The sequence below is a fragment of the Fusarium falciforme genome, chromosome 7 (genome assembly GCF_026873545.1).
Source record: "Fusarium falciforme chromosome 7, complete sequence".
Lineage (NCBI taxonomy): Eukaryota > Fungi > Ascomycota > Sordariomycetes > Hypocreales > Nectriaceae > Fusarium > Fusarium falciforme.
This window is the reverse complement of record NC_070550.1, coordinates 2,707,348-2,720,523: the sequence shown is the minus strand read 5'-3', so window position 1 is coordinate 2,720,523 and position 13,176 is coordinate 2,707,348. Positions and strand designations below refer to the sequence as shown.

Below are 13,176 nucleotides of genomic sequence, written 5' to 3'. Positions count from 1 at the left end.
GAGTTCTAATAGCGCTTTTGGGCCGATGTTGGCTTCTTCGGCCGTTGGTCGACCAACACAGTATTTATTACTCGGCTCAGTATACCTGTGCATCTTTGGGTATTACACAAGACGCAGCTTACGAGTCTATCGAATTACGTCTGGAAAGCAGACATCACTGATGCTGACGCTGCATATCCTATCCGTGTCCTTCGAGCTGGTTAGATACTATGCACAAGTTATCAATGAAGACGTCTTACCTGATGTCCTTGACACAGCTGCCTGCTTCGTTCACTCCGCTACAACTCTCGGTCTAGCAAAACAACTACTCGAGGCGACCAAACAACGCGGGCGTCATACTAAGCTCCGGGGTTGATGCGACCTTTCGTCGCAGTAGTTGCACTACTCTATCAGAGCGTCTTCGTCCATCGAGCAGCCGTCAAACTTTTACATGCCTTTCTCTATACTCGACTTATCATTTTCTTTGCCAAGAGGTTCAAAATGAACAAGATACACCCATTTGTTACGATTTATGCCCACGGGGTGTTTCTTGGGGCTGTGGTTGCCATTTATGACTCCGGTCTTCCAGCCGGGGTCCCTGTGTACATCGGAATGGTTGGCGCCGTGATGGTACTTTATCGATATCTTGCAGACTCTTACGCGGAGTGAGTGCACAAAAATGAGACTTTCCATCTCTGAAATCATGCTGATTCTTCACATTACTAGACTAGCGACAGGCAAAACCTCCATTCCGGGAGGCGCAGAGCATTGTTACACACTCTCCTGTGGGTTGGACTGGTAGACCTTGACCTCATCAAGAAGCAGGGCAATATCAAGAAGGAGTCTCTCCTAGAAAAAGATCAATACACTCATGAGTGAGTGAGACAGTGAAGGTTGCATTCGAGTGGGAACGCTACGAGTAGAGTTTGACGAGCCGGCGAATAGAATCACCTGGAGATGTTCTAGCCTTGCAAGAGGTATCTCCAACTGACGGTTTGCTCATTTCTTCGACGAATATAGAATATACTAGAGAGGGAGACGCTCAAGTCTACAGACTCCACAATAACATAGTCTCTGGACCACGAGTTCCCGGTGCCACAATTACTATGGCAACACGTTGCACAGATACCAGGCGCGAATACATCCATACCACAAGCCAGCCATTGCAACAAAGTCTGACCGGATGCAGCTAGCGGCAGAGCGTGATCATCGACCAAGACATCACTGCCTGAGGCATCTTCCTCTCCCTTCACACGGCGATGACGACACGACCACATCACCCCGCTATAACATCATTCACCTTTCACACTCCAATTCTACAAAAACACATACAATATTCAACTCAATTGAACAAGCAGAATACCTCACTTGAAAACATCATGGCTTCCCGAATCCCCATGTCCAACTTTGTCATCGAATCTGCCGTCATTGAGGCTCCCTTTAGCGACGTCTGGCACCTCATCAAGCTCCAGGACTTTGCCAAGTTCTACTCGGCCCTTGAGAAGAGTGAATGGGTCAAGGGAACATCTCCCGACACGGACATCGTCCGATGGACCTTTAAGGATGGCACAGTGCTTGAGGTGAAGCAGGAGGAGCACTCTGTAAGTTGGTTGACCGCCCACTTGAGATGCAGTACTGATTGGCATATTGTAGACCATTGAGCACTACATCACGTACAGCATCATCTCATCTCAGCCTGCCCTTACCTATACATCGGCTGTGAGCACCGTCAGGCTCTATGCCGTCACGTCGGGCGAGCACGCGGGCCAGACATTCATCACCTGGACCGGCAACTTTTCGAGCGATGCCGATGCTGGTAGGACAATGCTTCATGAGCTGATGCGCAATACTGACAAAAGACTACAGATGCAATTGAGGATGCCAAGTTCAAGCGCCGCGAAGCTCTTGCTGATCTCGCAAAGGCTGTCGCCAAGAAGTAAACTTAGAGGGAGAAAAGGTCAGACACGAGGCGACCAAAGGGATGATTGATGCGCTGGTGCTGAATGAGTATTAATAACGGCGTTTTGAAGACTGAATAGTCTCAATTGAAAAGAATGCAATTGTTGGGTACCTCAAGTCCCTCCCTGAACACAACAGCTGTGTTCAAGCCTTCGTCTGATCCATGACTTCTCATCTTACGGAGCGATCCGATGCCCAACCTTCACCTCCTATCCTCGACCTCATCTACAAGCGCGGCATTCTTTGCGTCAAGGTCGATTTCGCCAAGGCGGTCGGTGGCCAAAGTATCGCCAAACAGTTCCGCAATTTCTTCGAGAGTTTTACCACCCTTGAATGCTGAATTAGCAGCGTCTCTAGAAGAGAGTAGGAGATGCTCACAGTTTCCGGGAGAAAGAAGTAGTAGAGAATACCGGCGGTGGTGTTGGTCGCGATGAACAGTGCATAGTACCTGTTGTCCTTGGTTACACTAGGTAAGGTAAGGGAAGGGTAATAGTTGGGTGTCACTAACCTCCAGGAAATGTTTGCCAAAGCAACTGGAGTAATCTGTGACAGAACGATGGCCACAACACTCTTCATAAAGACAGCAAACGCCAGGCCCTTGGATCGGAGGAACATGGGGAACAGTTCTGATGGCACGACCCAGATCATAGCGTTGAAGAACATGGCAAAGAGGGCCGAGTAGATGAAGATGAAGGCGATCGACGCTCGCGCACCATCCATGTTGGCTTCAGCGGAAGCACTGCCAAACTTGGCGCTTAGAGCCATGCAGAGAGAGATGTTTACGGCGAGCAGCAGGGATCCAGACCACAGAGTGCGTGCGCGAGGCCACTTGTCGGCAACAATGGCGAGGTAGATGCCGGTACCGATGATGCCCATCATGCCATACACACCGCTAATGAGCAAAGAAGTCTTGCCAGTGAAACCGACTTGAGCGTAAAAGATGTTTTGGTAGTTCTGGATCACCGGTGCACCTGAGAGCTGAGCTTGAACAACGATGAAGGCAGCTGTTGCGGTGCGTCGAACATAGCGTCGCGAGAACATGGCAGCAAGGGCGACTCCCCAGCCGGTTCCAGACTCTTCTTGCTCTCGCTTGAGTTGTTCCTGGATTTGGACGAGTTCTTGAGCGACGAGCTCGTTGCCGGTCATGCTGCCGCCGTGAAGTCGGAAAAGAACTGAAGGGCGTTAGTCTTAGTTCGGAAATGATGGATAGAATCACTGACCTTGCTTCGCTTCTTCAATACGATCCTGCTTGATCACTGCACATTTTTAGCTTCCACCATCAGATCAATAGAGACCGTGAGAGCTTACACCATCGAGGAGAGAAAGGTACAAACAAAACCGCAACCATGAGAATGAGCGGGATCGGAATCTGCATGGCAAGGGGCACACGCCAAGTTGCAGATCCTGCAGCAAAAGAGCCAGCATAGCCAACCCAGTTCGCAAGACCAAATCCAATAGCCACCATCATGCCCTGCAATCCGACCAAGAAACCTCGATTCTCAGCAGGAGCAACTTCAGCGATGTAGATGGGAACAACAGCGAGCATTTGACCACAGGCAACACCTGCGACGAGTCGACCTGCAATCATCATGCCCACATGTGTGGCACCGGTTTGGAGTGCTGCGCCGATGATGGAGATGAGCGCTGCCAGTGAGATGGTATACTTTCGACTGAACCTATCGGCTAGATAACCGACTGATAGACCACCGAGAGACTGTCCGACGTTGTAGAGGGACACGATGGCACCGGTTAGAGATGGGTTGGCCTGCGAAGGCCCGTACATAGTGAGGCGAAAACTCTCATGGCCAAAGGTTGTCGCTATGATGCCTGTGATGCGCTGGTCAACGTGGATTTCAGAGGCCTGCAGGAATTCCTACTCACCAGAGTCAAAGCCAAACACCAGACCGCCTAATGCGGTGACGAGAGCGATGATGTGGATGATCAATCGCATGGTTGAGGACCCAAGCAAAGATGTAAATACTGCGATGCTTTGTCGATAATGTCTTGAGGCAGTCTTCTGACGACTCACTGCATGACTGAGTAGTCCCTTATTAATGAATCTTTCTTGACGCTTTATTATATCGTGATGTCTGATGGACGCCCATTGCCGTTGTCACTTGCCGAGTCTATTTCCCCATGTCCACAATCAGCAACTAAAGGCCAAGCGAATCTGGGGTATGTGGGGCTCGGCCAAACACCCACCGAGAACGACACGGGGAAGCGAACCCGGATGAGCTTATCCTGACATTAATGATTGGTCGCTTCGTGTATTTAGGATCAAGCCTTTTCATCCTTCGCTCAGTTCTCGTCTTGTATAAACCCGAGCCAGCTCGCCCTAATGCCTTGATCGTCTGTCATCTCGCCCCTCACGCTGGTCTTGGTATCAGGAGCTCGTGGGACTACGTGGGACGTCGTGGGACTTCGTGGAAACATGCACCGAGTCTGGGGACACTGGATGATCATTGAGTGGATGAAAGAGGCTTGGGAAAACACTCGGCAAGTGTCGATGATCGGCTGATGTTTTAAGCTGAACTCGCATCACCCTTTCGACCGATCTAGACAACACAACTTCAAGCCACAAACCAAGATGTCGACTACAGAAACTTTGGAGGTTACCAAGACCATCTTTGAGCACCATCCTGATGGCTTCGGTGTCAGCTGTCGCCGACCGCGTCTCTCATGGAAGGTAGCTGACCCACAAGACGTTCGAGACTGGGTCCAGACGGCATACGAGATTGAGCTGACATCGACTGAAACCGGCGCCTCAGAACTGTTCAGGGTGGCCAGTGAAGAATCTGTCTTGGTTCCTTGGGTAGGTCAGGAGTTGCGCTCGCGTCAGCGCGTATCGGTCAGAGTGCGGTGTTGGGGCAAGTCTATCTCTCCAGCCAGCCAGAACGACCACCAGGATGGTGTCCCAACTGCCTGGTCCCCAGTAGCGACAGCCGAAACAGCTTTACTTGATCAAAATGAATGGACCGCCTCTTTCATCACCTCGTCAACCAAATTCGGCTCTGAGTGGCCCCTTCACCCGCTACGCTTTCGCCGCCAATTCGACTTGCCTCCGTCTGCAACGACTTTCACGAGCTGTCGGTTATACATCACAGCCTTGGGAGTATTTGAAGCCTATATCAACGGCCATGCCATAATCGACGAATGCATGGCCCCAGGCTGGACCAGTTACAACCATCGCCTCACGTATCGCGTCATCGATGTCGCCCCGTATCTCAACACCACAGGCAGCAACATACTTTCCATCGAGGCAGCAGAGGGCTGGTATGCCACCAAGCTCGGGTTTCGTGGAGGCTCGAGGTTTGTCTACGGAGGCAAGGACATTGCCGTCATGGCACAACTTGAAGTTGTCTCGTCGTCATGGACCTGGACTTTGGGCACCGATGAAACATGGGTTTGCGGACCCAGCGCCATTACTTCGAGCGAGCTATACAACGGGGAGATATATGACATGCGGCTGGAAGATCCCGAGTGGAAGACCCCCAGCAAGAACACGCGTGATTCAGCCAAGAGCTGGGTGCCTGCAAAAACAATCCCTCGACCGCAACACACAAGCCTCGTTACGACGAACAGCCCTCCTGTTCGAATCATAGAAACCAGAAGGCCAAAGGAAATCATCAGATCCCCAGGCGGAAAGACCATAGTGGACTTTGGGCAAAACCTGGTGGGAAAGGTCAGAGTGGACTCCGTCTTCTTGCCCACAGACGCTCGACTCGTCTTTCGACATGCCGAAGTCCTCGAGTTTGGAGAACTTGGGACGCGACCGCTATGCGACGCAAAATGCGAAGACACAATCATCGGTTCTGGCACCACTGTCAAAGATTGGGTCCCCAAGTTCACCTTTCACGGTTTTCGATACGTCCAGGTTGACGGTTGGCCTGGCTCTGACGATGACCTCGTCCAAAACCTTTCAGCGCTGGTGATGCACAGCGACATGAAGAGGAGAGGATACTTTGAGTCATCGAATAACTCACTTAATAAGCTTCATTCTAACATCGTCTGGTCGATGAAGGGAAACTTCTTGTCAATCCCGACCGACTGTCCACAGCGTGATGAAAGACTCGGCTGGACGGGAGATATCCAGATCTTTTGTCCCACGGCGAGTTTCTTGTACGATACCGTGGGATTCCTTGAGAACTGGCTCCAAGACCTCTCTGCGGAGCAATTAGAGGAAGACCGAGGTGGAATACCTGGTTTTGTGTGTCCTGACGTACCGTTGCCGGACTGGCCACGGATTCCTCAAGCCATCTGGCACGACGTTACAGTGTTGACGCCCCACGACCTCTATAATTTCAGTGGCGATAAGGCTCTGCTAGAGCGGCAGTTTAGCAGCATGCAAGCTTGGCTTGACCAAGGCGTGGATAGAGGCGATGACGGGCTCTGGGACTTTTACCGGTGGCAGTTTGGTGACTGGCTGGACCCGAACGCGCCACCTCAAAGTCCGGCTCTTGCTCTCACGGACAAGGTGCTTGTCGCAGACGCATATCTCGTACATGTCACGGAAGTATTTGCTGCAGTATGCAAGATTCTTGACAAGTCGGATCTCGCAGAAAAGTACGCAGCTGATGCCGCGACTTTGAAGCGTCTCTTCCAGGACAAGTACATCTCACCTGTTGGCAACCTCATGTCAAACACACAGACCGGTATTGCCCTGGCAGTACGATTCGGTCTTTACAAGGATAAGAAACAACTACGCAACGCAGCTCAGAACCTGTCGAAGCTCGTGCGCAACGGTCGCTTTCGCATCGCGACCGGCTTCGCGGGCACACCGGCCATCACGCCCGCCTTGACAGCGACATGTCAGCCACAACTAGCATATCGACTCTTACTTGAACAGTCATGCCCAAGTTGGCTTTATCCGGTGACTATGGGGGCGACTACCATGTGGGAGCGATGGGATAGTATGTTGCCTGATGGACGCATCAATCCTGGACGGATGACGAGCTTCAACCACTATGCTCTTGGTGCTGTCGCTGACTGGCTTCACTCATCGGTTGGTGGAATCAGTCCGTTGGATCCTGGATGGAAGAGGATACGAGTACGGCCAGTTCCCGGAGGCAATCTTACACACGCCAAGGTGGAATTTGACGGGCCGTACGGGCTGGTCAAGTGCTCGTGGAGGTTGAACCAAGAGGCGCCAGAGAAGGAAAAGTTCAAGATGGAGCTAGTGGTACCACCCAACTCCCACGCCGTCGTCACATTGCCTTGCGACTTGAGGGTTGATGTAGAGTCTGAGACGGAGGAGCCACACCAAGTTTTTGGGTCTGGGGTGCATTTGTTTACATGTGGCTTTGAGCCGGGAGAGTGGCCACCGAAGCCGCTTCTGCCGCCAAACTTGAGATATACGCCGGATATGGATGAAGTAGCGACTTGAGCTGCTCATGTACACAGATTAGCAAATGGGTAGACTGGACGATGAAACAATGATAGACATAGAAGAGCTCGTTGGTTTTACAATTGAGACATATCTGCATAGAGTACCTATTCTGGCGAGGTGATAGGATTCCATTGTCAGAGGAAAGGATCGGCCAGACCGTAGTGCGAGCTGAACTTAATTGCCAGACCTCTCGTCGACCCTCAGAGGTGTTCCGTTCCGGATCCAGATAAACATCAACATCTGTCACTGGGGCAACCTTAGCACCATAGATCGCGATGGTCGGCTTTGGTATTAGCGAGGGCGACGAAGGAATGCTTAGGTCTGTAAGTTTTCAGAGAGTGGCGGAAGACTTCGGCCTAACACCAGCCGAGCACGGGCAGAGAGACAGAGGAGCTCGAGGATGTTCAAAGTTGTGATGGTCGATACCTGTTGATTCATGTGGGACTTTGTTCTTCCCCACATGGATCTGACCCCACACGGGTTCTGGAGTGTGGTTGAGGCGCTCTGTGGCTCTCAAGCAGTGGCTGCAACTGTCAGTGTCAAGCGCTGGAAGCTTTATAACCAAGTTCAATCCTTACTCTTCCACCCCGAAAAAATAAAGCACAAAGTGCTCGGCGCCTGGTCAAGTGGTCAAAAACCACAAACAAAACCAAAAACCAAACTCTCTTCCCTGTCCGTTTGGCTCATGCGGGGCCACGGGCCCCCGAGGAGCAAAACTCCAGAGGGGCCCACATGAGCCAACGGGCGGATGAACCGACCACCGCTGACCAGGCGCCATAAAAAAACAAAACAACAGAAACGAAAAAGAAAAAAAAAAGTTACGATCTAACTTTTTGATATTTCACCTCACTTATAGGTACCCTTTCTTTTTACTGAGATTGCACTTCTCAGATGGAATGGAGTTTGGCAGCGAATAGTTAGGATGGATGGGAACAAATATTTGATAACGTCTGCGCAGCATCTTCTGGAGGCGTCACCAAGTTCACAGCTGGGGATATCTGCAAATGGATAGCTCTCCAGCGATCCATCATCACATGTATCTAATTGCGCTCAGACTTTCAATCCAAAGCCACCACTGACGTCGGTGGAGTTTGACGATCTAGACGCCATCTTTATATGCCCACTAACCTATACCATTCGAGGATTTCCCAAGTCTCCATCTTCACTCTCCGCTCGTCTGCTCCTCTCAACCTCTCTGGGCATATTATTCTCTTTTTGATTTCGTTCACAACCTCTATTTACCATGATGAGCGACGTGCTGGAAATTTCTAATGGCAAATGCGTCACTGTACTCGGAGGAGTACTTCTCCTTCCATCTACTCTATCGTTCTCTACTGACTAGTTGAGCACAACTCAAACCCCCACACAACTGGACAAACGACTACCGCGACATGGGCCACGACAGAATATGGGGTGCAGATGGCGAAGTAGCTGAGCTGGTCTTTCAGCACGGCATTCAAGGTTTTGTCAGGCCTCTCTTCTCTGAGCCTGGGTATAGGAGACCCCGTATGTCTGTGTTTCAGATTTTGAGCGGCAAGTTCTACCTCTACAAGGAACCTCACAAGACACTGTTCGAGATCACTAGTCATACTGATCTTGAGTCCATCATCTCCACCATTGATGATGAGAATAAGGGTCTGCGGGATCTGGAGACTAAGCCGGTTTAAGTGGCAAGGCAGTAGGACCTCTGGTGTGATGCATGAGGTTGGGGAACTCAGCTAAATATGGGTTGAAAGAAAAAAATGTACCTATTTTATTTCACCTCTCTTGTACGTACTCCTGCTCTGTACTTCGCGACGCCTTCGAAACGGGTCAAAGTAGCATCCTCAATATCTACCCTCATTCCATTCATGGTTGACATAACGTAAAGAGGAAACATAGAGCAAGAATATGCATCCCGTCCATGTTGAGCCAAATACTCAGAAACTCTTTTAACAGCCTTGTGGCTCCCAGCTCTCTGTCTGAAGCACCTCTCCGTTGGGGTCAAATCCTGGGGCAACTAAAAATGTCAATTTCAGCTTCTCGGGTATACATCATGCTTGCTTCCTCTTACCTGTAGTGCCAACAAGTGTCCACTTGCCCAAACTGCGAGCTCTCTGCCACTCTCCCTCTTCAACCACAACTTGCGGCCTCTGTCCCTTGAAGATATCCGGTCCCATCAGGTTCGTCTTGACACAGCTTCCATCGTTGTGAGACTGGTAAAGCTCGAGAGGTGCTCCGGCATAATAGTGCCAAACCTCTGCAGCGTCCAACTTGTGCCAAAGAGAGAAGCCTGAATTTCCTTCAAGCAAGTAGTAGATGGCGGTGCTGGCAGAGCGATTGTTAGCTGTGACTGCTGTGTCTCGGAAGGTTTCGACAAAGTAGCCCTTTTCGGCCGAGGGCTGCATATCCAGTAGCTTGATGACTTCTTTCGCTGAATGACATTCGGCGAGATTGACGCTGCTTTCTGTTCGTGGCTGGATGTTCTCGGGGACGGCAAAGGCCAGGCGAAGAGGCAGGCCAAACAATGCCAGTGACAAACGCATGGTTATACGAATTCTTGTTCACTGTAGCTATGAGTGAAGAAATAACAATATCGAAGCGCAGGAAAGCCACTGAAATAAAAACATTTGAGAAAAGCGCGGGCTAGAAGCAGAGATCGTCTCTCTTTAATAATGACGATGACAAATGTCAGCACAATGACGTATTGCAGTAATTAGCTAGAGATTACGACGCGACATGACTGCAGAAAGCGAGACTCTCACCGTCGTCAGCGCGTCAGCACCGGCTGCGCCGGATCTGTTTAGTAAGGAGGATTTGGTTTAGTGCAAAGCGATGCTGACCATAGACCTGGGCCACTGCAGCGTATATGTGTTTATGTGTATTGACTTCATGTACAACTGTGTGTATAGCGATATACGATAGCGAAAGAGTGAGACATTCTGTACGCTTAGCATCATACGCGCTAGGAGGTGCCCTATTACTGTCTGCTTGGTCAACATGAAGCCGCCGAAGATAGTACACTGAACAATTAAGGAGATAGATCGATATGATACCCACCTTCATTCACTGCTTGATTGTTGTAAATAAGACTTGAATGTAACGCACTAATCCTCGAATACATCATTTTACGCTCAATAGCACAAACCCCTGATTAAAGATACAACGCGTTCCACCATGGCAAATATCACAACCATTGCTAGATTCTTGTCCTTCATTCATGCGCATCTTGGTGAAGTGTTTCTGCTTATCCTACAGGCCACCCGAGAGTACAAAAGAAGTCACAGGAAGGGCCGCTCAAGGATCAATAGGAATTGGATCAACAGGCAAGAGGTTACTTCCCAGTATCATATCTCGCTTCATACAGCATTAATACTTGAACGAACAGCCCCTTGAGCTACGCTCTTCATCTACTCAGCCATGCCGTTATCTCCTTTCAGTTTCCAAATATACTCGTCCTCAGAGTATCGTCATCGATCGCAACGCTCAACATACTGTGCCCGTGTGACCATTGCTAATAAACCCATCAAGTTTACTACTAGGTTTTCAAAACCTAGAAGGAACCCCAATAATGTTTTTCGTAATCACCATTAGGCTTCCAGAGAGCAGCCGGTGTATAGACAGGAATAGGTACATCAGCTATGTTGTTGTTAGCGTTCTCCCGTAAAAGCACTTATGACCGACTCACTTCCGTATCCTGTGCTTGCTGCAGCCCAAGTGGGAAACGATGGAGCAGTCCAACCTGAAGGCGTTGCAGTGACCGTGTAGGTACTAGTATAGGGCGTAGGTGACTGGCCAGAAGCAAGTGACTTAATTCTATCTGCCTCTCCGTATGAGTCATCGCCATGGCCATAGACGTTACTGATCTTATTGACGACGGAAGTTCCAGATTCGGTCCAAATGCTGAAGTCCTCAACTGTTACATTGGTGGCAAAGGACAAGTCATTGGCACTCAAGAATAGGGGAGGCCGTTTTGCTCCATCAGCGACAGATCCTGGTAGGTAGTTGATAGTCAGCTTACAACCATTTTGACAGTTTTGTGGCATCACATACCAGAAAAGTTTTTGAAGACAAGATTGCTCAAAGCCACAGCTCCTGTATCGGGCTCAAAGGTATTCTGCCAATACTGATTGATATCTAGACCATAAAGTGATGCCTTGGATCGGAAGTTCTCAAAGGTTATGTTGGTGACATGACCAGAGCCTCCTGGATAGGTTTTGATGAAAGCTATATTATTGCCCTGGATGATGTTGATGTTCCGCGCGTGCTACGACAGTAAGACAATATTCGATAACATACCAAGTGAGAAATTGCTTACTATGTTGGCGATAGATGCAGACACGTTAAGACTGCCAATCGAGATACCAGAACCAGCTTGGTTACAAACCAGGTTCTCAATGAGTGCATGGTTGGAAGGGCTCTTGACAGATACGCACTCGTCTCGGTTGGTAACCTATCACAATGAGCGCCCTGAACGTCTTGTCTGAAGGAAGAAATACCTACTTCAATGTCGTGGACCCAGTAGTTTGTACCAACAACGTCAACTCCATCGTAGGAGCCCAAGTTAGCCCCGCGGATTGTCAAATGGTACACCTCGAGGTTTTCGGCAAAGTCAAAGACGATGTGGAACTTGGGGCTGTCAACGAGAATGATGTCGTGGACGGCAGTGTCGATGGGTGAAATGAGTCTGACGAGCCTTGGGCGGAACGTGCTTGAGTAGATGTGAGTCTCGGGCTTTTGGAGTCGATAAGGGTGACGTACTCTGCTAAGTTTCTATAGATATATCCCTGGCCTCGAATGGCGCCCTTTCCATTACTGGAGTAGAATTCAAAGTCGACGGCTAGTAATGCTGGTTAGACAGCGAAATATAAAGCCCAGAGATGAGGTACGTACGGTTGATAATGGTGAGTCCATTCTGCAAGAACTGGCCGTCACCTTCACCATTGATAGTTGCGTTCAGCGGCCCGACTCCCGCAAAACCTTGCAATATCAACTCACGATCGACAGTCCAATTACCGCCATAAGCAAGCGTAATAAGGCCATCAAGTTGGAGTGCCCAATTTGTGCCGTTCGAAAGCACAACCGAGCGCTTGATCAAGTACTTTCCGTCAGGCACAATGAGACGGCTTCCGGGATGAGGTAGAACACAAGTCTTGAAAGCTTTCTCAATAGAGTCTGCCACATCAGTCGAGTTGTCGTTGACAGCTCCGTAGTCTAGAATGCTGCACTCGCGTGTCTTCTGTGACAAGGCTGTTGTTGGACCGACGGGACCAATCAGTTGGGCATTTGCCCAAAGGGCTGAGAGCAAAGAGGTAACGAGAAACGCTTTCATATTCAAGACGAAAATTGATGTTGCATTTCAATTATCATTCTGAGCCACGGTTTCAATTATATAGCCATCTCGACATTTCCACCTACCTGTCTTCACATTAACCTGACTGCCCAAATCCTTTCCTTGAGGAACCACGATTGACAAGTTCACGATGATCACGACATGCGCTTGTTTGCCTAATCCCTTTCGACATGATAAGGACTTGCCGATATTGCCGGTGAGAATTCCTTTTTGGGAATGTCTTTGAGTTGCTACTGGATGCCGACAAGGATCCTTTGATAGCGTCTAAACGCCACAGCAAACAGTAATGATACCATCTCGGGCCCTCGCACTCGGCCGACACTAGATCCTGCTGCTAACATCTTGTTGCCCTCCATAAGGACGACCCGGCAGTGTAGGAAGGAGACATGATGTATCGGTACATGGACTGAAGTTACGGAATCACTCTTAGGCCTGCCGCTAACGCGCACTTCCGTCCCGGCGATGACAGGGTCCAACGGTCGGACCGAAATTTCCATTCTGTTATTTCTATTAACTTGTT

The 13,176-nt window shown here is 49.8% G+C and overlaps 5 protein-coding genes across 5 annotated transcripts; 2 read left to right on the top strand and 3 right to left on the bottom strand.

The window, feature by feature from the left end:
• Positions 1–1,268: 1,268 nt before the first annotated feature.
• Positions 1,269–1,919, top strand: NCS54_00948200 (Hypothetical protein; the record flags this gene model as incomplete). The annotated part of the gene is made up of 3 exons (XM_053154830.1): positions 1,269–1,580; positions 1,633–1,795; positions 1,846–1,919. Exons 1-3 carry the CDS (start codon positions 1,359–1,361, stop codon positions 1,917–1,919), a joined length of 459 nt encoding a protein of 152 aa, XP_053010805.1. The 5' UTR covers positions 1,269–1,358.
• A 221-nt stretch (positions 1,920–2,140) lies between these two features.
• Positions 2,141–3,889, bottom strand: NCS54_00948100 (MFS domain-containing protein; the record flags this gene model as incomplete). Its single annotated transcript, XM_053154829.1, has 5 exons — positions 2,141–2,266; positions 2,317–3,110; positions 3,159–3,194; positions 3,247–3,765; positions 3,820–3,889. 5 exons carry the CDS (start codon positions 3,887–3,889, stop codon positions 2,141–2,143), a joined length of 1,545 nt encoding a protein of 514 aa, XP_053010804.1.
• A 636-nt stretch (positions 3,890–4,525) lies between these two features.
• NCS54_00948000 (Alpha-L-rhamnosidase) lies at positions 4,526–7,321 on the top strand (the record flags this gene model as incomplete). The annotated part of the gene is made up of 1 exon (XM_053154828.1): positions 4,526–7,321. One exon carries the CDS (start codon positions 4,526–4,528, stop codon positions 7,319–7,321), a length of 2,796 nt encoding a protein of 931 aa, XP_053010803.1.
• A 1,934-nt stretch (positions 7,322–9,255) lies between these two features.
• On the bottom strand, positions 9,256–9,849 carry NCS54_00947900 (Cupin-5 domain-containing protein; the record flags this gene model as incomplete). Its single annotated transcript, XM_053154827.1, has 2 exons — positions 9,256–9,323; positions 9,378–9,849. The coding sequence occupies 2 exons, from the start codon at positions 9,847–9,849 to the stop codon at positions 9,256–9,258; spliced, it is 540 nt and encodes a 179-aa protein (XP_053010802.1).
• Positions 9,850–10,856: 1,007 nt separating this feature from the next.
• On the bottom strand, positions 10,857–12,635 carry NCS54_00947800 (Hypothetical protein; the record flags this gene model as incomplete). Its single annotated transcript, XM_053154826.1, has 7 exons — positions 10,857–10,942; positions 10,992–11,297; positions 11,357–11,570; positions 11,622–11,756; positions 11,807–12,014; positions 12,065–12,143; positions 12,197–12,635. The coding sequence occupies 7 exons, from the start codon at positions 12,633–12,635 to the stop codon at positions 10,857–10,859; spliced, it is 1,467 nt and encodes a 488-aa protein (XP_053010801.1).
• Positions 12,636–13,176: the final 541 nt, after the last annotated feature.